Consider the following 25,654-nt stretch of genomic DNA (forward strand, 5'->3'; position numbering starts at 1 on the left):
TGAGGTTTTATTCTACACTTTTACTGCAGTTGAGTTTATTTCAGAACAAGCGCTTTACATAAAATCGCATTTTCTCCTGAGTGTGCTTGGCTCTGACAGTATGTGTGACCGTTTCAGCTTGGATCCATTAATCATCTCTATGTTACCATGAGAAGAATAACGGTCACTTCGCACCGATGTTTCAGATTACCTCACAACAGCGGAGAGAAAAACAACTTGCATCTGGAGCACACATCTGGAGTTGAAAACCTTCTCATTGCATTTCAGCAACACAAATACATTTATTACAGTCACTCACTGATTAGCATCTGAAGGAATAAAAAGCACTATTTGCAAGACTTTAAGCATTTTTAATTAAAAGATTTTCCAAAGTTTACATGTAACAGGACGCATGCGTCCAGGTTTAGTAAGAAATCATTGGATTAATGTTAGTAGGCATCAAATGAAGGTTAATATGAATAACACTGCGATTAAGTCTTTGTTTTCAATCTCCTTCCACTCATGAACCTGAGATCTCAGATTACGCTTCCGATTTCCCTTCAACGGCTGCAAATGTCAATGAAATGATGAAATTTACTGGTGGACAAATGTAATCTGAACCTCGTGCAGCGAGGCGTTAGATGCAGTGAGACAACATGCCCGAACAAACCAAGAAGTTATGCTATGAAATGAGTTCCAGGATCTGTCGACGTCCTTTAATAAGCTGAACTACGACGTGTCGCCAGCAGCCGTCACATCCGGTGACGATACTCAGCAGAGACGAGAGCTGGTTGGACAACGCTGACATGCATCAGCGAGGAGGCTGAATCCTGAACCTTCAAAACATCTTTTCATTTCAGGGAGTTTTAATACACAAGCATTGACTCTAACTGTGACATTGAAAGTCAGAACATGAATGAATGCAAGCAAACAAACGTGTATCAGTCCGGTAGCAGAATATGTTTTTAATCCTCGTCTATTGACAGCCTTATTTTCAATGTTAAAGCACTTTAAAATGTCAACAACATGACTCATGAAGGGCCCAAACTAACGCCGACAGACTCTCTGCTCTGTTACGTCTACTCGGGGACTCTCTCTGAGCTCGTGTGCGTTCAGTGCGTTACAGTTTGCTGGTGAGCTGTGGGTGTGTGCCGCTCGTCCCCGGGAACCCTCCTTCGAAGGAGGCGTTCAGGACCTCGTCCAGGTTTCCGGCAGTGACAAAGTCGAGGTCGGCTCGGACGTTGGCCGGAAGCTCCTCCAGGTCCTTCTCGTTGCGTTTTGGGATGATGACGCGCTTCACTCCTGCCCTGTGGGCCGCCAGGACCTTGTCTTTGATCCCGCCCACCTGTGAAGGACAAACCGATGCAGCGGGTTAAATGCGCCGACGCGGGGGTTTACGTCTCAGGAGATGAACGTGAAAACTCACCGGCAGCACCAGCCCTCTTAATGTGATCTCTCCTGTCATGGCAACGTCCGATCGGACCAACTGCCCGCTAAACAGGGAGGCCAGGCATGTTACTATGGTGACACCAGCAGAGGGGCCGTCCTTGGTGACGGCTCCGGCGGGGAAGTGGAGGTGGATGTCTGTCCCCTCTAAAGGATCTGGACTCCCCACCACTGTGCAAACACAGTAAATTAGCCTCTTTCACAGCTTTTTCATCTCTTTTTTTTCATCCGTGTGTGAACTCACCGTTGGTCAGCTGGTAGGTTTTAGCGTTCGCTCGGAGCCAGCTGATGGCCAGATGGGCGGATTCTTTCATAACATCTCCCAGCTGACCCGTCAGAGTCAGCTGACCTTCTCCCTCCATCCGACTGGCCTCCACAAACATGATCTCCCCGCCGAGCGGCGTCCAGGCCAGACCCAACGCTACGCCTGGCAGCGTGAGCCGCTCGGAAACCTTCCAGCACGTACACATAAAAACATCTGTAAACCTCTGAGTTACCTCAGAAAGTCTCCAAAGAGGATTTTGTAATAATCACAAAGAAGCACGGAGGAGAGGAACAGACCCAAACGGCACCGCTCTGTGAGACATCTCACACGCCGCCTTAGCATTCATGCATTTTCTGTGACTGGTTGCTCGTTTGGGGCACAGTGAATCGCATCATTTAGTTTATGAGCGCTGCAGATACTCAGAACATGCTGCTCTCATCCTCGCTGTGTGACGCCCCGCTTACCTCCATTTCAAACAGGGGAGGTCCCAGGATGTCTTTCAGGGCGATGTGATCGATGACGATGGGCAACTCTGGGGGCGCTGCCTTGTCTGAGAACACACAGAATCACACTTTAAAGCTCTGAAAACTCACTTCTGTGACTTAAAACCTAAACAAAAAACTGCAGTTTTCCCATCTTTTTCCGCCTCTCTGGTGAGCTCTGTACAGATAGAGTACAACAGACTATAACGGGACAACATTCCTCTCCCAAAGGTACAGCTGCTGGTCTCCTCCGGTCCAGATGTTTACAGACGGATGTTAACAGAAGACGGGATGCTGAGAGGTAAACGTGGACCTGTCCCGACTTTTTGAGCTGGTATTTTTCTGTTGTGAATAAGTGAATAAGTAAATGTTTTTTTCAGATTTACAAATCCCTGCAGCCATGTTACAGCGTTCCAACGTCCATCTGGTAAATGTGTTGAGACCCGGGGGGTTGGGACACCTGTGATCTCTGGCGGGTGTCAGAAACACCATATAAACACGTTAAATTGGTTAAAACCCAGATTTTTTTAAAGCACATGGGCCACACTGCAGGAGTTGGAGGAGCTAAACAGCAGATGAAAGAAGGAATATGTCTGTTTGTGGAGTCAGGCGACTGCAGAGTGTGAGCAGTAATCTCATGAAGAGAAGTGAATTTAACTGCGCTGCACGCAACCAAAAGACACAAAGGCAGGTGATGAGATGCTCACACATGGACTTATGAATATGCAAAGGAAACTAAGCACAAGGACATCGAGCATGGATCGTCCTTCAGGAAACTGCGGAGCACATGCCGTTTGTCTGTTACCCAGCAACACGGCCGGCTCTCTGCAGAGAAGCACAGCACAGCTGGCTCATTTATCCAGTTTCTCACCTGGAGACACGTTTCAATCTGCTGGTGACCTCGCAGGAAAAAGTAAAAATCCTGTAGCCTCTAAAAAGCAGCGTGTTGTACTAAAATCAGAATGAATGAGATTAAATGCTGTTTTCAAACAATATCAACTGGCTTCCTCATTAGACAGGAAGTAGCATTGTGACTTTGTCACTGAAGTTCTTGGTTGAATATTTACTCTGAGCTGATTTACACAAGCTTAAGCCTAATTAGAGGATTTCTGCTCAGAGTGACGAGCACCACCTTTTAGGTGTGTTCCCTTACTAATAGTAAGAGCTTCCTTCAGGACTGTGTCGTGTGCATTAACACTAAGCCTGTTTTTGACCCGTTATTAAATCGAGCGGTTGTGCTCACAGTCAGTCTGCCAGAAGGTTGTCGACACAGCTGCAGCTCCTCTCACTAAACAGAAGGTTCAGTATCACTGGTGTCAAAAGTTCCTGAGACATCTGAGTCAGAATGACATCTGATGTCAACAGTTTGTAACTTCTGACTTCATTTGAGTTCAGTTTGCTCCTCTGCAGCATTCAGGTGTGTGTTAACACAATGCCAAGGAGGAAAGACATCAGCAATGATCTCAGACAAGCAACTGTTGCTGCCCATCAATCTGGGAAGGGTTAGAAGGCCATTTCCAAACTATCTGGAGTCCATCATTCTACAGAGAGAAAGATTATTCACAAGTGGAAAACATTCAGGACAGCTGTCAATCTTCCCAGGAGTGGACGTCCCAGCAAGTTCACCCCAAGGTGAAAAAGCCCAGAGCTACATCTCAGACTCTACAGGCCTCAGTTAGCATGTTAAAGGTTAAAGGTCATGACAGCACAGTTAGAAAAAGACTGAACAAGAGGAGAAAGCCTCTTCTCTCTAAAAAGAACATGGCAGCACAGCTTAGGTTTGCAAAGCTGCATCTGAACAAAGCACAAGACTTCTGGAACAATGTCCTTTGGACAGACCAGACCAAAGTGGAGATGTTTGGTCATAATGCACAGCAGCACGTTTGGAGGAAACCAAACACAGCATATCAGCACAAACACCTCATACCAGCTGTCAAGCACGGTGGTGGAGGGCTGATGATCTGGGCTTGTTCTGCAGCCACAGGACCTGGGCACCTTGCAGTCATTGAGTCCACCATGAACTCCTCTGGATACCAAAGTATTCTAGAGTCAAATGTGAGGCCATCTGTCCCACAGCTAAAGCTGGGCTGAAACTGGCTCATCAACAGGACAATGATCCCAAACACAGCAGCAGATCTACAGCAGAATGTGGGAAAAAGAAAAGAATCAAGGTGTTGCAATGGTCCAGTCAAAGTCCAGACCTCAGCCTGACTGAAATGCTGTGGTGGGACCTTAAGAGAGCTGTGCAGAAACCAATGCTGCAAACCTCAATGAGCTGAAGCACCGCTGGAGAGAAGAGTGGGCCAAGATTCCTCCACAACCATGAGAGAGACTGATAACGTCCCACAGGAAACCATTAGTGACACGATGTAATATCTAATGTGATGATGGTTACTTCCTGACACACAAAACTGAAGACTGAATCTGGGTGTACTTGTTGTTCTTATGACAGAACGTGACGTATTTGATGAACAGCTACACCGTAACAGACGGTAAACTCTGTTCCTACAGTGAGAAAAGCCTGAAGTTTGTTCATGACCAGGACTTCACATCTCTGTCTTCTGTTCATAAGTTTTAAAATGACTAACTTTCTAATTGAGAAAGTGATGCTTAAAAACATGTCTGAACTTCTTTAATTCATCATCATCATCACCAGAATGTCCCAGAAGCTCTTTGAAAAGCCTCTTTTTGATCCAGAATGATAATTTCTTCTGTTTTAGCCTCTTTCCTGGCCCCCTGTGGAATCCAAAATGGAATTAGGAATTCCTTCCCCTCACACAAAAAGCTCTGAACAACCACTGCATCATAAAGACCTGCCAGCACTAAATGATCCAAACAGAAATGTATTTTCTTCATTATTTCCACCTCATTTTTCCACCATAGGAACTTTTCATCATCTTCTGCTTCTGCTAAAGAAGGCTGAGAGGAACCATCCAACATGAAAACAGCAGGCTTTAGACGACCATCGATGTCATGGATGTAAAAGTCATGATCCCTCAGCACGAATAACTCCTGTAACATCTGTCTGCCTAACATCTGTCTATTCCTCAAAGCCTAAAAGGTAAACAATGCATTTTTTATTTCTATCTTCCAACGTTCAACTCAGCCTCATAACTTCCAGTTGTATCATTTCACTCTTATTAAGCTTATAAAGTAATAGAAACATAAAATGAATAAGCCATTTACAGTGATTTGTGTGACAATTAATCCTCATGATAGTGAGAGCCATGAACATGGCTAAACTGAAGAGTAAATCACATTATGGGGCCACTTCTGGACTGTTGGCTGGGTTTGAACTGCATTTAGCAGGTCACATGTCTATTTTACAAACTAAATGATTGTCATTAATCACCGTTTAATGACATAAATACCTTTGAAGCATACTTGTTCTTGCTCTTCTAAATGAAGCGCATGTTGGGAATGTAATCAGCACTCTGAGGACACTCATGATCTGGATGCAGATTTCTCAAAGGTCACATATCCTCGCTGTCTGCACCAATTTCCTACTTGACTAATGTATCGTCTGCTGGGGTCATTTTCTTATTACTGAAAATCTCTGAAAGTGGCTCCAACATTAAAAATCAAGTGACCCAAATTATAAGGCCATAAGCATGCGTCCTGTCATTTCTGAGGGACGGGCAGCTGATCAACAAATCAGATTAACCTCTTCCACTTGCTGGGTTTGAGTTCAGCAGGAACCGTTTTGGCTGTTTTGTGGATGTGTGTCTAGCAGATCCATGACATTTCCTTTTCTTAGCTCTCATATCATCACAAATTCTTTAACAGAAATAGACTCGAGCAACCAAAGCTGAGGTCTGAGGTTCGTCCGACAGCCCGGATCCATCCACGTTAGGCTATTATTTGCACAAATAAAGACCTCACTGCCACTGAAAATAAACATGACCACAGTCGGTTCAGACAGCCACGACCATCAATCGGGGGGAGCTCCTGGTGCAAATACCTGCGTACCATCTTCAACGGCGTCCTAAAGTTCTCAACCAACTCTGAGGAGATCCTACAGAAATGTCACCAGAGACGGAATCTACTGAGGAAGCTGAGATCTTTTGGGGTCAGAGTGTATTAAACTTTTCTTTTATCTGTTGATTCCACTGACCAGTCAAGACTGATCAGTGTAACAGAGACAACCAACAGCTCACAGGACTGTACTGGACCCAACAAATGTTCTGTTCTCTGCATTTGACCTGCATCCCATACATAAAACATAAATACACACATACATAAATACACACACATACATACACACACATACATAAAACATAAATACACACACATACATAAATAAATACATAAAAAATAAATACATAAACATACATAAATAAATACATAAAAAATAAATACACACATTCATACATACACATACATACATAAATACACACATTTATACATACATAAATAAATACACACATTCATACATACACATACATACAAAAATAAATACACATACATAAATACATACATACATACATACATAAAACATAAATACACACATTCATACATACATATACACACATAAATACACATACATACATAAATAAATACATGCATAAAAAATAAATACACACATTTATACATACACATAGATAAAAATAAATACATACATGAAAAATAAATACACACATTTATACATACACATACATACCTAAATAAATACATACAAAAATAAATACACACATTTATACATACACATACATAAATAAATTAACACACGTACATACATACATAAATAAATACACATACATACATTAAAAAGAAATACACACATACGCACACACACATACATAATTTCAAAATAAACCGGGATTTTGCTCTATATCAGATCAGATTTTTTTTATTCTTTATATATATTTGTTATTGGTATTATATTCTACAGGGACCAATGTTGAATAAAAAATAATTAACACTTGGCCAATAGTTATCTTAGAGGACATCAAAGCACCACACTGAAAGTGGACTGAAAACCACTTTACTGCTGTTTTATGTTGTGAAAAGTAGCCGAAAGTTCAGTGTAAAGTAGGCCTATTGGCCACAGTGTTGTTAAAGGCCAATAAAGCTCATTATCTTACTATAAAACCCTCGACTGTGGACTAGAGCTGCCACGATTAGTCGACTAGTCACGATTATGTCGATTAAAATCGTCAACGACTAATTTAATAGTCTTTGTTTTTCTCTAAAAACTGCTAACCCTAACCCTATATAAGAGCAGCTGCATCCTGGTGCGATAAGCTGTATGTTTTACATTCAATTTATGTATGATCCGATTAGTCGACTAATCGAATTTTTTATTTTTTATTTATTTATTTATTTATTTTTTTTTTTAAATCGGTGATCAACTATTCAACTATTAAAATAATCGTTTGTGGCATCCCTACTGTGGACACATTTGTATGCATACCACATGCAATACACTACATCCCCCTAACCAGCACCCACAAACTAGTGGGTTGTTTATTGTTTCTTCAACATGAACTGATCAGCAGCTGTTTATTTAATTTGATTTAAAAAAAAGTAATTGTGTGTAACAAATAATAACTAGAAGAAAGCAATTAATGTAGCTTCTGTTTTAGCTAATGTTAGCCGCGGCTATGTTAGCGCCTAGCTGCTCTTGATGCACTGTAGCCATCTAATTTTACCTGAAACAACATTAATATAAGCTAGCTAGCTAATATAGCTAGTTCAAGAAAAAAAAAAACACATAAGACACAAAATGTTTAATTCTTTTCAGCTGCAACTTGGCCACAACTTGGTTGGGTCAAAGGTAATGATGGCTTTGGTGTCAGAGGTATCCCATTTGGTAAGGGTGCCTCAGCTGATCAAATGAAGATTACTGAATGCAGATTTGCACAACTTTTAAAAGCTCTGTACCAACTTTTATGGGTGTAATTAAAAAAGAGATCAAAATAAACACAAATTAGTTTGATAATGTTGGTTTTTAAATTAATATTGCAACAATGTCAATGTTGTGAATGCTTCAGCCACAAAAATCAGATATTGTGGTTATCCAAATTCATACAGATTCATCTTACTGTCCACACGGTCTCGTTGTAAAGAAATCAAAGTTTGACCATTTTCCGGCACTATGGAGTACTAAAACTTGCGATTCCCAGGTCTTATCTTGGCTTTTATCTGGGCATGTTCGTCTGACTTTGAAATAATTGATATAGTTCAATGTTTACACGTAGGTCAAATGTCCGGTTTCACTCAGACAAAAACAATAATTTAATTTTCGCTGTAAACCTACTGAGTGAGTCAGACACAAACATTCAGCTCTGGTTCTTACCTTCCTGCCGTGATGAGTTCTCAGGGGTCTCCGTCTTTGTGAATCTGTGGCCTTCAGCGACTTTCACAGCCACGGCTCGGCAGATCGCTCCGATCTTCCTCTCGAGGGAGCGCACGCCGGCCTCCCGGGTGTAACTAAAAGATCAGAATCAGGAGGGGCACAGACAGGCAGAAGATGAGTAAAAAGACGTCAATGTGAGATTAGGTTTGACTCCTACTGCAGCATCTGTTGCCAGATGTTTATCAATCTGTCATCGTGCATTACAAGGAGGATTGATCACTGATTTCAGGAGGCACAGGACAGAATGTAGGTATTAGGTTTGTGGGAGTCGGACCTCGGAGAACTGCAGCCATGGTCAGCTGTACCCTGCCTCTCGCCCCATGGCAGCTGGGACAGTTCGGAACATGCATGGACAGACCCACATCATGTGGTTTAAAGTCAAATCATTCCTGCACATTCAATCAGACTCAAACTGGTCTGCAAACCTGCTGCTCTGTACATTTTTAGGTTTAGCCACAGAAGTCAGTAACAGAGAAGAAGCACATGCGACTGCATGGATCTCTCTTTTGTAACGTAAAACAAGCTGAGAGGGGAGATCCACACTTACATCATTAATTCTATTCCCCTCCTGCGCTTGTGTGCTGGAACAAGGAGAGAAGTCTAATTAAATGGCCTATACCCAGACTTAACTATGCATGGAAACATACTGAATGAGAATTTCCAGCTGCTCAGACATCTGAAAGACACCTCCAGTTCTCAGTGCCTCTGCAGACTCCGCCCACCTGGTCACAAACTGCTAAACAATACATAAACGTCAACATAAATATAGTAAAAGATTAAGAGAAAAGATAATAAAAGTGCAAGTAAGAAGACAACTTATGCATGATAAGTAAATTGGTAGCATCATAATAAACTGATTATGTACAGTCAGAGTAACCCACATTACCACCAGGATTCCTTCATGGCATGGGGTTACCAGCTGCTACAGGCCTACAGCGCCTGGCAGACAGCAGCAGAGGAAAGAGATGCTAATCTGTGTGAGGTGAGTCCTGGACTGTGCTGATGAAAGTCATTTTTGACCAGAATTTATCATATAAAACTGGTTTCTAGGACTGCCTTCTTTCACCTTCGTAATATTGCTAAAATCAGGAACATCCTGTCTCAGGGTGATGCAGAGAAACTAGTTCATGCATTTGTTACTTCAAGATTGGACTACTGTAATTCCTTATTGTTCGGCTGTCCCACATATTCTCTGAAAAGCCTCCAGCTGATCTGATGAGAACTAACAGGAGAGATCATGTTTCTCCAGTTTTAGCTTCTCTTCATTGGCTCCCTGTTAAATTCAGAATAGAATTTAAGATTCTTCTTCTGACATATAAAGCTCTTAATGACCGAGCTCCATCATATCTTAAAGATCTCATTGTAAGGTATTTTCCTAACAGAGCACTTCGGTCCCAAACTGCAGGTTTACTTGTTGTTCCCAGAGTTTCTAAAAGTAGAATGGGAGGTAGAGCCTTCAGTTATCAGGCCCCTCTCTTGTGGAATAAGCTGCCAGTAAATTTCCGGGAAGCAGACACCCTTTCCACTTTTAAGATTAGGCTTAAAACTTTCCTTTTCGATAAAGCTTATAGTTAGGGATGGCTCAGGTAATCCTGAAACATCCCATAGTTAAGCTGCTATAGGCTTAGACTGCTGGGGGACCTCATCTGTCACACCTTTCCTCACTTTGCTCTCTTTTTCCCCGTTTAATTTCACAATTGATTTTATGTACATGTGACATTATTGTGGTTATTAACGTATGTTTCCCTGTTCCAACAGATATCCTTTGAATGGTGTTATGGTGTTTTTCCCCCCTCTTTTCCCTCTTTTCTGTCTTCTCAAACCCCAGCTGGACGAGGTGGATGGCCACCCTTCCTGAGTCTGGTTCTGCCAGAGGTTTCTTCCTGTTAAAAGGGAGTCGTTCCTCTCCACAGTCGCCACAGACACGATCAGGACGGGAGATTGGACTGAAGACAAGTTTAGGTGCAATCTGTTGGTTTCCTTAGCTAGGATATTGTTTTTTGAATTGGCTCTATATGAATGAATTGGATTATGATTACAATGGATTGAATTCCAATTGGCTTGAATTGGACAATATTATTTAAGTGCCTTGAGATGACAATTGTTGTAATTTGGTGCTATATAAATAAAACTGAATTGAACTGAATTGAATGAACATCTGTAGCATGACAGCAGCAGCTGTGGAGAAACAGGTTCGCTCTCCTCAGTGACCTGAAGAAGTGGAGGTGCCTTTTTTTCAAGAGAGCTGTCGTAGGTCCCCAGAGACGTATGAGCCCAGGAATTTAAATCTCTTGACCCCTTCACCGTGTTTCCTCTGATTTACAGAGGAGCAGGTTCCTCTTTCTTCCTCCTGAAGTTGATCATCAGTTCCTCTGTTCGCCCTCCTGTCCTCTGGAGGACGGTACAGGAGTAAGAAAAGTCAAACTGAAACCGTTTCTTTCCCCAGGACATCAGAGCCCTGAACTCCACCACGTGATGCTAACTTTTTAAGCGCAATTCTGTCATTCAACAATTAGGAGTATAAAGTAACAAAAAACACCACTAACTTAATGATGCACTCTGATGATTAAAAGTAAACTTCAGCTGTGAGCTGCCAGCTGACAGACCTGTATGTACTGTATGCAGCATTTAAGATGCTTTTAATCGGGAACATGTGGGGTCAAATCTCTTCTTAAACCAAATGACCTTTGTGGCCTGTTCACATAGATAACAGCATACTGAGCAGAGTCTCTCTCAGGGTCTCAGAGCATACACATGTCACCTAAATATCAAGAAGGCACAACATTAAGAAGTTCAGCTGATGCACACTGATACTTTTACGACTGTAATTAAATCCCTGTGTACATGAAGAATGTGAGTCTGTCAGAGTAACCGAGTATCAACCAAAGTTCACACTAAATCCCAGGGAGTGGCCATGCTGTTTCTATCAGGTCAAACTGAAGTGAACTCATTATGCAGTCTTACCAGGTGAAAAATGTGAAATTTAAAACAGTCCTTTGAAAAATAACTATTCTGATTTACAACAGTACCTTCAGCTGAATTTATAATAACTGAAGCGTCACATTCTAAGAGCGGTTTGTTGTCACACTGACAGTTGTTTCTTTCAGTTCTGAGGGTTTTGAATAGCAGGACTGATCCTTACCAGGTCTTGAATAGAGATGAAAACAACCTCAGATGAACAACACATGACGCATGGCCTGTTTTATTATTCACTGAAGAAAAACTGAGCCAAATGGAGAAGCAGCGCATTGCTTTGTATTTTCTCTAGTGTTAACATGTCAAACAGCAATATGGGGTTATTGTGGCTCGTCTGGTAGGTGCATATGGGATTAAACAACATGATTATGATCCTGTTTGAGTGCATGTTTGAATAGGAGTTACGAGTGTGCACCTGCTGATTATATCCTGTGTGGTCTCCTGAGGTATATGCAGCTGTTGAGGTGTTAGCCCGTGCTGCTCCAGCTGGTTTGGGATCAGGTGACGGTGAGCAATCTCCACCTTCTCCTCCTGCGTGTATCCTGAAACAAAGAAAAACTATCTTTATGTGTCATCTTTAATGCTTAAAGGTGACACATTTATGAAAAAACTCAACTTTTTTCTGCATATATGATCACCAGCAAGTGAAAAACACAACCCTGGTATAATTTTTGTCCCCTTTGTATGAAACTTCATCATTTAATGAGGTCTTCTGATTTTCATTTCAAATTTACGTCACTCCTTAAGGTGACCCCGCCTCCTCTACTAAGCCCCGCCCACTCACATCCACCCTGCTGAACGGCTGAAGCCAGCTTCTGGTGGAAATGTTCTGCTGTCAGCTGTACTGAGGAGCATGCATCTTCCATCGAGCAGCAGCCTCAAAGGACATAAGAGCCCAGTGGATAAACTATATCTGAGGCTAATGTTCCAACAGAGTTAGCTAAAGACTGTGAATGTGCAGCAAACACTTTTCATCCCACTGTTTTAAGAACTTGGTCCAGTTCAACGCTGGACTGAAGGAACTGAGCCACAAAGAGGAATCAGTTCCAACTCTCAGAGCTGAACTTCAGAGCAGGGAAATGGAAGCATCTGAGAAATAATTCCTCATGGTTTATTTTTTCCTTTAGCACTAGCTAACGCTAACAGCTTAGCTAATGAAGATGACGTACACCAACTTCTAAGGAGTAACTGCTGTTACTTTCTGACAATATTGTTCCCACATTACTTTGTTAACAGAAGCTTTCTAGTTGAACGGTTCCGTTCCATAACCCAGACAACCTGCAGCTGTGTTGATAAGGTGTAACCATCTATATCTATATATAGAGCTGGAGTGTTTTTGGTATGACTGCAGGAATTAGACCTAATCAAGTGAGGATCTGAGCCAAAGAGTTTGTGTTAGATATTTTAACTGCTCATGTGTTCTGTGAGAAACTCTTCTTCTCTGGTTGTTTGTGACTCTGTTAGTCCAGATTAGTGCTTCCAGTTACTGCCCACACTTTTTGTTCCAGGATCGTACAGCAGAAACTCTCTGCTGGAGATGAGTTTTATCTCACAAAGCAAGAGTTTGACCTCTGGATCAAAAGGAAACTGTGGAGATAACCACCTGGAACCTGCAGCACCTCCATCCTGTCCAGCAGCGCCGGGGGGATGGTCGCAGTGGTGTTTGCAGTGGCAATGAAGAGCACTTGAGAAAGGTCAAAGGCCACGTTGAGGTAATGGTCTGTGAAGCTGTGGTTCTGCTCTGGGTCCAGGACCTAAGCGTATATTAGAAGACTGGTTTTATACTAACACTTGCAGTTCAGTTTGACAGGAGAGATAATTGAGTTAGTCGTGAATTAGATTATGTTACGATGGAGACACCCACAGGGGAAAAGGAAGGAAAGGCAAAAGTAAGCTGACCTCCAGCAACGCTGCTGCTGGGTCTCCCTGCAGGCTCTTCCCCAGTTTGTCCACCTCATCCAGGAGGAAGACGGGATTATTGAGCGCCACCGTCTTCAGACCATTGATAATGCGACCAGGCATACTGCCTACATATGTACGCCTGGAGACATGACAAGGACTTGAAATACTGACTCAATTTTTGAACAAAGCTTAATTTACAGACGACAACAGAAAAGAGCAGAAGTATCTACACCAAGGTCAACATCAGGTCTTGTCCACAGTAGTTTGTCATACCCTGCGTCGTCTTAACATGGTCACGCTTATGCTAAACATATGTGAGCACTGTATACAACAACACTTTCACACTGACAAAAATAAATACGGACACAACGCTCTGTGTAACGAATGGACCTAATGCAAGCAAGCTTCAAGTGTGCATGAATGGGGTTCATGGACTCTAAGGTTCAAACACTGAAAAAAGAAAACTAGAAGCAACTTTTAGGTTGGACAAATTGGACGACGACTGCCATTTTGTGCACTCCTGCTGATAACTCTGCATCAACTGTGTGGAAAGGGTGCACAGCTTTAAAGGGGAACTCCAGTATTTTTAAACCTAGACCTTATTTCTGGCATGAAATACGTTTATCTACTCACTGAGAACAGTTTGGTGAAAGTCGACGTCCTTCGGAAGATATTTAGATAACTGGAGATCCATATAACGGAGTGAACGGGGCTTAGACGATGCAGCCTCTAAATAAGGCATTATCTGTCTTTATTTCACGTCCAACTCAACCCATGAAGATTCTAAATTCAAACTCATACAAGAGTGTCTTCCATATACGCATGTGATATGTGTCTATTGATACAGTTTTTTAGGCATTATTCATATTACAAGTGTGTGTGTTTTCATGCTTGTTGAATCATTTCACTGTATTCTGGAAATACAATGAAATGCATTCATTCTTTCATTCATAAGTCAGACTCTTCTGGCTGTAATAGTCATGAAATAAATTGGTATAACATTGGTATTACAGGTGAATAATTAAACTGTGTTCCAGTTTAATTATTTGTGTTTAATAATTTGTGTCTGCTGCAGCAGTTCATTTGATAAAAGGAGACAAAGTCCTTGTGATTGGCGTCTCAGTCGGGTGATCTTCATCGTGCCATTCTCCATCCCTCCAGCAGATGCCTCTCATACCTTCTCTCCTCCCGGCCTTGACACACTTCTCCACACCCACTCAAACACCTGCTTTCTTTCCCCTTGTTGTCAGCGCAGATCCCTGTTGGTGCCTGTCATGACTTTATTTGCGAAGGAAACCTTTGAACTGTTTGTGTGCACTGCTCTGCATGTGCGTTCTCCCTCCTGTTGCACGAACACTCAACCGAGACAGACACCAGATCACTCCATCTTATCAAGTCCATATTTATGGACGTCAGTGTGAAGCGTCTTAAGATTTCAACAGAACTGTTTCTGAAAAACCTCAAAGAGAATTCATCAGTCATTCAAATCAAACACAGGTGGAGTTTCATGCAAGCTGGAGGGTTATTGACAGGGTGAATCTTGTGCCAGCACGTTCAATGGCTACAAATGACTGAATGGCTTTATCACTCCTTTCCAGGAGTGGTGCATTAGGGAAAAACTCAGCTCCTTTCAAGAGTGTGTAAACGCCACAATGAAATTTCAACATTGTGTCAATCATCCGGCTCCTGAAACGAGATTGTGATCCGTGAGGAAACTAAGATCCACCTGCGTGCTGAATTTTGCAATAACGGCCCACCCTGTAAAGTCTATGACACTTCAGGACATTCGGCGTGTACATTTGCACAGAATTATCGTCTACTCGTAAACTACCTGTGTCCTCTGATGTCAGACTGGTCACAGACGCCGCCCAAAGCGATGCGGTGAAACTCTCTGCCCAGAGTCCTGGCGATGGAGCGTCCCACACTCGTCTTACCGACTCCAGGAGGCCCAACGAAGCACAGAATGGGGCCCTAAAATTTACACATAAATATCACCTTAAAAAGAGTCTAACACATGCTTAGGAAGTAGATGAAGAGAAGCCAGTTAAACAGAGGAATGATATAGTGGGGCTGGAGGGAAAGGTATTGGAACTTTTAAGATGAGCTGGTAATATGAAGATAAAAGTCTGGTGTTTTCAAGTGGAGAGCCTACTTTATGTAAAGAGAGGGGATCTAAAGACCAAAGTCTGATCTTAACAGCTCAAGTCCGCAAAGTGTATCCTGCTGAAGATGCTCATTCAAGCTGAAAAAGGTTACAAACATCTGTAAAGAGTTTAGCCTCCAAGAAATAAATGTCAGATGACTCATGACAGAACAAAATAAAACACCACCAGGAGTGAGATCTCCTAGTCTTTAACTCAGTTTCTCAACCCAAAGGAGGCAGCTTTTACAGAAGAAGCCAGAATTGCCAGAACAAAATGTTAGAAAGGTAGCAAGACTTTAGTTAATTTGTTTCTTAAGTTATGTGAAATGTACAATTCTTATAAGTTTATAACCTGCTCGAACTGCTCTGCCAAACCAAGTTTTACTAAAAGGTCCTGAGGAAAAGAAAGAAGGCTGCTGGGAGAACGTTGTGTGGATGAATGAACCAGAATACAAGGTTTCTGTTCTAAAACACACTGTTATGTTGGTGGAAATAAAACACTGTTAAACACGGTGGTGGCTATATCATGGTTTGGGCCCGTTTTGGTACATCTGGGACAGGGTGGCTGGGCCTCACTGCTGGAACTATGAATTCAGAACCAAAGCAGTGAATTCTGAAGAAAACGCCGGGACTTCTGTGTGTAATCTCGCCTCTTAGCCCAAAGATGTGAGCAGAGGAGTCGAGATGAACGAAATTGGAGCCATTTGCTCCCGAGCCATCATTTTTAAACCAACCAACAACACAGCTGCATCATAAAACTCTCTCAATATCAAATAATTCCTGTCAGATGAGCAGTAAATCTGTTCTTCTATCTACTTTAACTCAATTTTCAAACTGGGTCTCACACTGCCTTGAGACATCATAGATACTGAAACAGACTCAGCAAGTGTTTCCTCACTTATAGCTCTTCATTTCGTCAGAAACAGGGTCACACCACATACTGAAATACACACTTTTAGTATTCAGAGATTATTTGTTTTGATTGGCTTCTCTTCGTCAACTTTAAGGACTCATGAGAAAATCTGTTGATGTTACAATTTTAAGAACTTTCTGTAACACATGAGGGTTTGTCTTTGTATTTCAGTGAACTGTGGGATCTGTAAGAAGCACCTTGAGTGAAGTCTTCAGCTGTCTGACAGCGAGGTACTCCAACACACGTCTCTTCAGCTTGTCCATGGCATAGTGATCGTTGTCCAGCAGAGTACGTGCAGCACGGATGTCCAGGCAGTCTGAATATGGGTGAGGTGGATGTTTAAAAAGCACACATTTATTCTACTGAAGGCTTTCTAGACAAAGAGGGATGACTGAGTAATGTAAATTCCGGACTATAGCGCGCACCTGAATACAAGCCGCATCGGATTATACGCGGCGGGTTTCCACATTTTAATGCAAGATATTTACACATGAGGAGAACTTTTAATTTAAAGCGTACAGTGACATAAACAAATACGGCGTAAATCCTTTTTTTTCCCCAAACAGTGCCTGTAACACTGATGGTTTGAACTTAAACACCTATCAGTAACGCACAAATACGGCGTAAATGCTTTTTTTCCCAAACAGTGCCTGTAACACAGATGGTTTGAACTTAAACACCTATCAGTAACGCACAAATACGGCGTAAATGCTTTTTTTCCCAAACAGTGCCTGTAACACAGATGGTTTGAACTTAAACACCTATCAGTAACGCACAAATACGGCGTAAATGCTTTTTTTCCCCAAACAGTGCCAGTAACACAGATGGTTTGAACTTAAACACCTATCAGTAACGCACAAATACGGCGTAAATGCTTTTTTCCCCAAACAGTGCCAGTAACACAGATGGTTTGAACTTAAACACCTATCAGTAACGCACAAATACGGCGTAAATGCTTTTTTTCCCAAACAGTGCCTGTAACACAGATGGTAAAAAAAAAAAAAGAAAGAAAGAAAAAAAGACAGTAGCCTTCTTCATCTTCCTCCTGTGCACTAAAACCATCAAAGTCATCATTTTCAGTGTCCGAATTGAACAGCCTCAGAACTTCGTCACCCACTGCATCATATGCCTTTCTTCCTTTGTTTTCCATGTTGAGGGTGACAAATGTCCAATTTACAATAATTTAGTAGTGTAAATTTGTTTGATTCATCGTACATTTTCATTGGACCGCTGTGAAATATTCGTTCATTTTATTGGTCTAACGTTACGAGGCAAAATGTTACATTAGCCGCACCGTATTATAAGCCGCGGTGCTCAAAGCCTGGGAAAAAAGTAGCGGCTTATCGTCCGGAATTTACGGTACATAAAAGGGAAAAGCCGACACTGGAAAACACATGTTTTACCCAGTGAAGTTTTAGAAACCAACAGCTACAGCTGATGAAGAAAGAAAAACAAAGGGCAGAAACAAGCAGCCACTGGTAAAAGATCAGAGCACATTAATAACCAGCATTAAGACTCATTACTTGGGTGGAAACGAGCTTTATTTACCCTTGGTGCTTTTGCTCCATGGCAGCTCCACCATAAGGTCCAAATAGTTTCTGGTCAGGGCATATTCGGGCATGGACTGAGGCATCTTCTTCAATCTGACAACAGATGAACGAGATCAGACTTAACACACGTGAGACAAAGGATAAAAGAGTAACAATTCAAAGGTTAAAACAGAAATTCTCCATCTTTATGATTCCATTTAAAATAAACGTAACAGAAACTACAGAATTATAGTCGTGTCTTAGAGAGTAAAATGGAGTTTTTCACACACTCAAAGGCCATTATTTTGCATCGTTCCATCCTGACTTACACACGCTTGTTACTAAAGTTTTTGCAAAAATGTACTTTAAAGCAGGGATTTTGTTTCGTGTTGAAGGACTCTGGTATCAACTGGAAGAACATTTACCTCTTGAGCTCTTTCAGACAAACTCTGAGTGCGGCTTCAGGCATGTTGGCCCCATGGACCTTCCTCTCCAAGGTCGCTGTGTCGTCTCCATCGTCATCCTCATCCTCCTCATCCAGATTGAACTGTCGCCCTGGAAACACTCCACCTTTACGCACTGATAAAACCTAATCAGATGAGAATCAGGAGGCTTTGTGAGTGTGATCGGACATAAACATATCCGGCAAAGTAAAAAACACTGGTGGTCTCAATAAAAAGCAGGAAGTAAACATTCTGTCTTTAAAATGGGTTAGAAACAGAAGGATATAAGAAAGTAAGGATTGGAGCGACTCTCACAAACACCATATTGTGAAGGTTAGAGAACTGGATCAACGCATCTCCATAACTGCAGGTGGGGAGATGCAGTGATGTGGGATGCAGACAATGCTGTAGCGGTAGAGATCAACCAGGGGTGGTTCAACAAAGTAAAACTGGACAGATAACACGGTCATGAGGCTCCCGGACAAAGACAGAAGAGCTGCTCTTGCCCAAATTGCAGAACACGTTAACGCTGGTTCTGATAAAAAACAAACGTCAGAGCACAAACTCAGTTTGTTGCGTTTGCAGCTGCACAGCCTTTAAGCCATCAGGGTGCCTATGATGACCCGTTTCAACTGCAAAAGGCACCTAAAACGAACACGAGAGCATCAGAACTGGACCAAACAGCAATGGAAAAAGGTGGCCTGGTCTGAAGAATCATGTTTTCTTGGGTCTTGCCATTCAGCTGAGTGTTAATCTTACAAGCATCACCAACCTAAACACAGTCGTTGACCAAGAACAACCCTTCATGGGAACCGTATTCCCTCCTGCTATAAGCCCAATAATGCCCTCCTCAGCAGGATGCACCCCAATGACTCTGCAAGAATGGCTTATAATTGGTTTGAGGAACACACATGACCATGAGATGTTGCCTCCAAATTCTCCAGATCTCTAATTAAGTATGTGCGGGTTGTGCTGAACAAACACATCCAGTCCATGGAGGTCCCGCCTCACAACTTAACAGCCTGGTGCCAAATACCACAGCAGACCTTCAGAGGTCTAGTGTAGTCCATGCCTTGATAGTCAGGGCTGTTTAAGAAGCTAAAGGTGGACCTGTGTAGTGAGTGGTCAAAAGGCTGAGTGTCTGTTACCCTCTTCTCATTGTCGGGACTCATTTTCCTGGTTTTCTGCAGCAGTTTTAGTCCCTCTATCTGTCTGGTCAACATGGGCAGGGCCTTCTTAAAACGCTCCTCCAGACTCACTGCATCCAGCACCTTCACAGCATGTGCCAAAGAAAAAAAGGAAATGTTGAAATAATCTCTCCTCCCCGTGTTGATTTGATTTCCATAATGTGCAAAATGTTGCTGTAAATGCACTACAAACAGTGACGTAACATTCTCTTCTTAACTTTACATGTCAGGACTTAACAGAAAATATGTGGACATTTAAACTAAAACTAAGACCAAAACACAAAAGCAGTGTGTGAAAAACTAAGTGAACCCCTGATCCAGCAGCTTGTAGCAGCAGCTTCAGCAGCAGTAAGTGTCAGTAATGGTTTCCTGTGTGACGTTATCAGTCACTTTGTTCAGATGCAGCTTTGCAAACCTAAGCTGTGCTGCCATGTTCTTTTTAGAGAGAAGAGGCTTTCTCCAGCAGCCCTTCCAAACAAGCCATCCTTGTTCAGTCTTTTTCTAACTGTGCTGTCATGACCTTTAACATGCTAACTGAGGCCTGGAGAGTCTGAGATGTAGCTCTGGGCTTTTTCACCTTGGGGTGAACTTGCTGGGACGTCCACTCCTGGGAAGATTGACAGCTGTCCTGAATGTTTTCCACTTGTGAATAATCTTTCTCCAGATAGTTTGGAAATGGCCTTCTTACCCTTCCCAGTTTGATGGGCAGCAACAGCTGCTTCTCTGAGATAATTGCTGATGTCTTTCCTCCTTGGCATCGTGTTAACACACACCTGAATCCTGCAGAGCAGCAAACTGACAGAACTTCTGCTTTTATGGAGGAGCTCACACTGACTGATGATCAGGTAATCAGTGCACTGATCAGCAGCTCCTGGCTGCTACTTACCCTCTTAATTCCTATGGAGGCAGTAAGGGTTCACTTAGTTTTTCACACACTGCTTCTACATTTTTTCGCAGTTTTTGTTGAATAAATAATGACACAGTTCAATACGTAATGTCTTGTTGTTCATCTGAGGTTGGATTTGTCTCAACCTCAATGGCCTCACCTGTAGTTTCTCTTTGTTCGAGGTACGGATCATAGAGGCGACCACATCAGGCAGAGTCTCCCTGGGCAGACTGTCCAGCAGGCGCCTAAACTTGGCCACCACCGGGACGGACATGTCTAACATACCTAACAACTTAACACACAGACAGACACATGGATTTGATTTACTTGAGCAATTAAACATGTTTTCGATGTCCAGGTCTATTCAATCATTTTGGTATGTTGTCATATTCCATCAGAGTGAGTTTCTATGAAGGATAACAGCAATGTTGTCTGTTTTTTGTTTTTCTGAGTCTACAACACTTTTTCATCCTTTTAACGAAATGTAACTGTGACTGAAGGCAGCTGTGACAAGAATGGATTCAAAGCATTCAATGCAACACAACTTCCCTCCAACAGATGTTAATTTGTTGAACAGAGATGTATGAATATCATGAGTTTTGGACTGATGTTCACAGTAAGAGACAGATTTCAAATGTACAGGAATTAGAGCAATGTCTGGTCTTTAACATTCCTTTAGTTTTGAGACCAAAGCTGAAATTCGACAAAATAAAGAGCAAACACAGCAAACGCAACGTCTATGTCAGTCCTAAAAATACGACCTTAACAGCAAAGGCTTGACAGCCTGAAAAATATGGATTTGGCTGGTCCAGGGTGAAAGGTGTTCGGCATTTCAATGTCAAAGTCAAATCCCTTACGGCTCGTTGGTGTCTTAATCCAACACTATAAGACAAATGTTTTCTGCTTCTTTTTATTCTGATAAACTTTCCAGAGTTCATCTACATTTTCCAGGAATTCACCTGGTGAAAATAAAAACAGCTCTTAGCTTACATAAATTGTAGGAGCAAAGAGACAAAGGAAGCCTGGTGATTTAAAGTGCCGCACATCTGCCGGCTGCAGGTCTCTTTGCACGGCAAGATGATGCAAGAGCGAGCTTAACTCATCATGAGGCAAACTTTGTGCCCAAAAATCCAATCACTGCTCCGAATGTGTGTGCACTTAAACCCTCAAGAACATCTGAGACCTGAAGATGGAGGATGAGCGATGATTCCCATCAGATCTGCAAATCTGCTGCACTGAATGAGTAGAACATCTGAAACAGGGCTGCAGTGGTCTGGTAAAAATGACAAACTTGGATTAATTAACAGCCACAATAATGTATAAAAAGGCAGCATTACCATCATGGTCTTTTGGTGTGTGGGTGTAATGTGACCTAACAACACCTCAACAACTTTCTGAAGCTAAATGCTTCCTCACCACCTATAAATAAAGCCTGACATTTACACGTTTCAGGCCAAGTGAAGCTAATCGGCTGATAGACGTGCCTTATAGGAGTTCTCTCATTTTCTACAGTACAACATAAAAAGTTCCAGCTTTTTCCTAAATTTCAAAACACTGAAATATACAGCAAAAACACACACAAACCTACAAGAAGAATTACAACCTGAGAGGTTAAATATATCATAGTTGCAACTTTCTACTAACAGACTGAGTGTGTGTTCATCGGAGCATCTATCAATCTCTCCGGGGCAGCTGAGATTCAGGAGACTCAGAAGCTCCTCCACGAATAGTGAAATGACTGCTGCGAGTCCACCGACTACACCTCAGCTGATAAAGAAAAAGGACACTTTTCATTTGGGTGTCTGAAGAGAGGCTCTCAAACTCAAGAGTAAATTCATGCCTCCTCATCTCCACATCGTAGAGAATTCCCCGAACACCAGACTTCACTTAATTTACGAAAAATAAACTAAGAAATACATAAAGCAGTTCTAGGTATTAGTCTATAAAAACTTAAAGCTCCACAGGGGAACAGACAGACATTATGACATGATTTTGACCGTCTTTTGTGTTACTTTAAGGTTCCCAACGACAGTTCAATGTATGACATTAGAGGGATCATCTGTCAGTTTGGTGTGTGGTAGTCTGAGCTCTAAGGCCATACTGTATGCCTTTAACCCCTAACCCTAACACCTGGTGGTATACCAACCAAAACATGTTGTGGATGTTCCATTAAGAACTGAGAAAATTGTGTCACCTCATGAAAAAGGCTGCAGCATGCTTCCTTTAATAATAATTCTCATTTATTTCAAATTTGAGTAAGACGAAAATTTTAAAAAATTCTATTTTTTTGAGGCAGCACAAAAGACAGAAACATATCAAATGTAGGTTCAACTCAGCAGTTTTTATCTAATCTAGTTACCAAACAGAAGATCTGAGAAATGAAAACTATCCCACACCCCTGCAAACAGGGGGGAATGCACTGCTTTTCAAAGAAAGAATTAAATCAGAGGTTTGTCTGAAAAAGGAAAAACATCCAAGAGTGAGTTTGGAAAAAGGATAAAAAGAAGGAAGATATGCAGCTGTGAGCGCCAACAGGTTTCTGTCCACAGCCACGTTTTATCAGAGTGAAGTCACACTGAGGGAGACTCCTGCTTAAAGCTTAACATGCCTCATAAACACTGTGTTAACACGTAGTTACAACTACCGGTTCAAACTGAATGAGAGCAGAGCAGATGGAGGAAAGAATTACTTTTCTAATGACTTTAACATGAAAAAAAATCATTCCTATATGGCAACGAATGGCAATGTGTTTTCACTTTTCTCCACCAAAGTAAAGAGGTGGAGAAATGTGGTGGTTTTAATTCAAATCTAATCATAACAAGATTATGCAGAATCTGCTGAGTTTGATTCATGGTTGGTCCACTCAAATTACAAATAAATATAAGAATTTTTTTCTAACCTAATTTCCATGTTTTTGTCAAAATACATAGCGGAACAGTAGAAATTCATTCTTCTTAAGCAGTTTAAACCAAGTTTAAACCTCTGTTTTAACACCAAAACAGAGAGAAAGGCTCATTATCCAAGAGCATAACACCACAAAAAGCTGCAAATCTCACTAGAGCTCTGCACAAAGAACAGTTTTAAATGTTTCAGGTGCTGCTTTAATGTCAGGCGTGAGGAGAATTATGATAGTAAAGATAATAATGTTAAATCATTTCAATGAGAAGATAAAACGTGTGAAAAATGCTAAAAACGAACCAAATAAAATTAAACATGGAGGAAAGAATAATTAGAAAATACAGAATGAGTGGGAATGAAAATACTTTATTAAGATAAACCTGTAAGTAAATAAATAAATGACATTTTCCTGAACTTTAAAGGACTGATACGTCAATACATCATAGCTGCTAACTTTCAGCTAACAGATGGAGTGTGTGCACACTTTTGTCTTTCATAGAACATGTTTATGTTTTTGGTGCTTGTATCCAAAGCGACTTGCACTCATATCCCAGGTAGGCAGGTGTCGTAAGGGGGTCTTGCCTAAGCACCCTTACTGGAGGTAGTACCTTTCATGCAGGGGGGGTCAGGATACAAACTCAGGTCACTCACATGAAAGGTGGAAATGTTACCACTACACTATCCAGTCCCACAGATCCCACAAAATCATATAAATGTATCATCTAAAGCATCAAATGGCCGCCATGCAAGTCTTTGTGGGGCAGCTGAGGCTCAGGGGGTACAGCAGGTCATCCGTTAACAGATAAACGTGCTGAATGAACAGTACAGAATAAGAAAGTTCTGTGTGAACAGGACCTCTAGGAAACAGATCAGAACATTGCAACATAAATGTAATCCAGGTCATATCTGGATTTAGGGATGGGCGATATGACGATATTAAATCGTGAACGATCGCAACGTGAAGACGATCCGTAACGATCTGTCAAACTGCAGAGATTGTGGGATCGTCTAGTCTATAAATTGCAGTTCTATGCTGTTGCACCGACGCACCAGACGTATTACGTCATCAACCTGACCGACCAATCACAGCGAATTATGGGCAGTGATGTGCTTTCCTACCCGCCTCCTTCTTTGTGTGTGTAGCAGTAGCCGCATGGAGAGCCGTGGCTGAAAGCCAAACGGAGGAGTTGGTCGCTAAAAAAAATTCCACCTCTATTATATGGAATTGGTTTGGATTTTCCGCAACTGATCAAACGCAAGCAAATGTAATTTGCAAAGTTTGCACAGAAACGGTTTGCACGTCCGGTGGCAACACGACGAAACCTGTTCCATCACTTGAAGAGGAAGCATCCCAAACAGTATGCTGAGAGCCAAACAGCGAGGGGCCCGGCGGCACCGGCACCGCAGGCACAGGCAGCAGCTAGCTAAGACCAAAACAGACAACATTAACACAGGCGTTTGACAAAGGCACTCCTAAAACAAGTCAAGCAAGTGACAGAAAGAGGTCACAGAAGCAGTTACCTTTTATCTTGCAAAGTATTGGTACCGTTCAAGGTGGTAGAAAAGGAGGGGTTCGAACGCTTGCTTCAAGTAGTTGACCCGCAGTACGAGCTGCCCAGCCGAAAATACTTCTGCAACACTGTTTTTCACTTTTCAATTTAAGATTGTGATCAAATCGAAATTGTGATTTTATTCTTAAAAAATCGTGATATGATATTTTTGCCATATCACCCACCCCCTATCTGGATTGATAAATAGAAAGGGAATCAACCTGGAAATGCATCAAATGTGAAATTGCTTCAGTAATGTTGTTCATAATCCTGTTAAGAAGCAGACAAATGGAAACAAATATAACTCCACCTCAGCTCCGCCCTTTATATTTTCAAGTGAATCTCTTTTGAAACAGATCAGAAGTTATTTCATACTCAGAAAGAAACATTTCACCTCCTCAAATTCAGGCAATTCAACAAAATAAATCTGCACTTCTTTCATTTTGCTATATCTAGCAGTGATGGACCCAGCATAGAATTATGAATCAGAAGTTCATTTCCAACATGTCTCTTTCTCTGCTAAATCCTCCAAAGTGTTTAGCCGCTACTCTCAAACTTTATGATGCTCATTGTGTTGTCTATTATGACTTTGATATACATATATATTTGTAATCAATAACTGGAGCCTGCTGCAGACAACAATGTGAGAGCGAGCTAAGTAGGAACATGAACTAAGAGCTCAAACCCACTTCAAAGC

General features: G+C 41.8%; 1 protein-coding gene across 1 annotated transcript in view; it reads right to left on the minus strand.

The window, feature by feature from the left end:
- The window catches only part of lonp2 (lon peptidase 2, peroxisomal), a 35,861-nt gene continuing 10,207 nt past the window's right edge, over nucleotides 1–25,654 (minus strand). The window contains exons 4-17 of the mRNA XM_072386664.1: nucleotides 20,670–20,801; nucleotides 19,585–19,707; nucleotides 18,419–18,582; nucleotides 18,013–18,107; nucleotides 16,662–16,780; nucleotides 15,240–15,379; nucleotides 13,406–13,547; nucleotides 13,110–13,260; nucleotides 11,922–12,048; nucleotides 8,471–8,604; nucleotides 2,155–2,240; nucleotides 1,670–1,877; nucleotides 1,406–1,596; nucleotides 1–1,324 (exon numbers count right to left, since the gene is read on the minus strand). Coding sequence (XP_072242765.1) covers nucleotides 1,100–1,324; nucleotides 1,406–1,596; nucleotides 1,670–1,877; nucleotides 2,155–2,240; nucleotides 8,471–8,604; nucleotides 11,922–12,048; nucleotides 13,110–13,260; nucleotides 13,406–13,547; nucleotides 15,240–15,379; nucleotides 16,662–16,780; nucleotides 18,013–18,107; nucleotides 18,419–18,582; nucleotides 19,585–19,707; nucleotides 20,670–20,801 — 2,037 coding nt within the window. The 3' untranslated portion in view covers nucleotides 1–1,099. The remainder of the gene's footprint in view (nucleotides 1,325–1,405; nucleotides 1,597–1,669; nucleotides 1,878–2,154; nucleotides 2,241–8,470; nucleotides 8,605–11,921; nucleotides 12,049–13,109; nucleotides 13,261–13,405; nucleotides 13,548–15,239; nucleotides 15,380–16,661; nucleotides 16,781–18,012; nucleotides 18,108–18,418; nucleotides 18,583–19,584; nucleotides 19,708–20,669; nucleotides 20,802–25,654) is intronic.

This window comes from Leuresthes tenuis, unplaced genomic scaffold (genome assembly GCF_036924035.1).
Source record: "Leuresthes tenuis unplaced genomic scaffold, fLeuTen1.0.hap1 SCAF_5, whole genome shotgun sequence".
Lineage (NCBI taxonomy): Eukaryota > Metazoa > Chordata > Actinopteri > Atheriniformes > Atherinopsidae > Leuresthes > Leuresthes tenuis.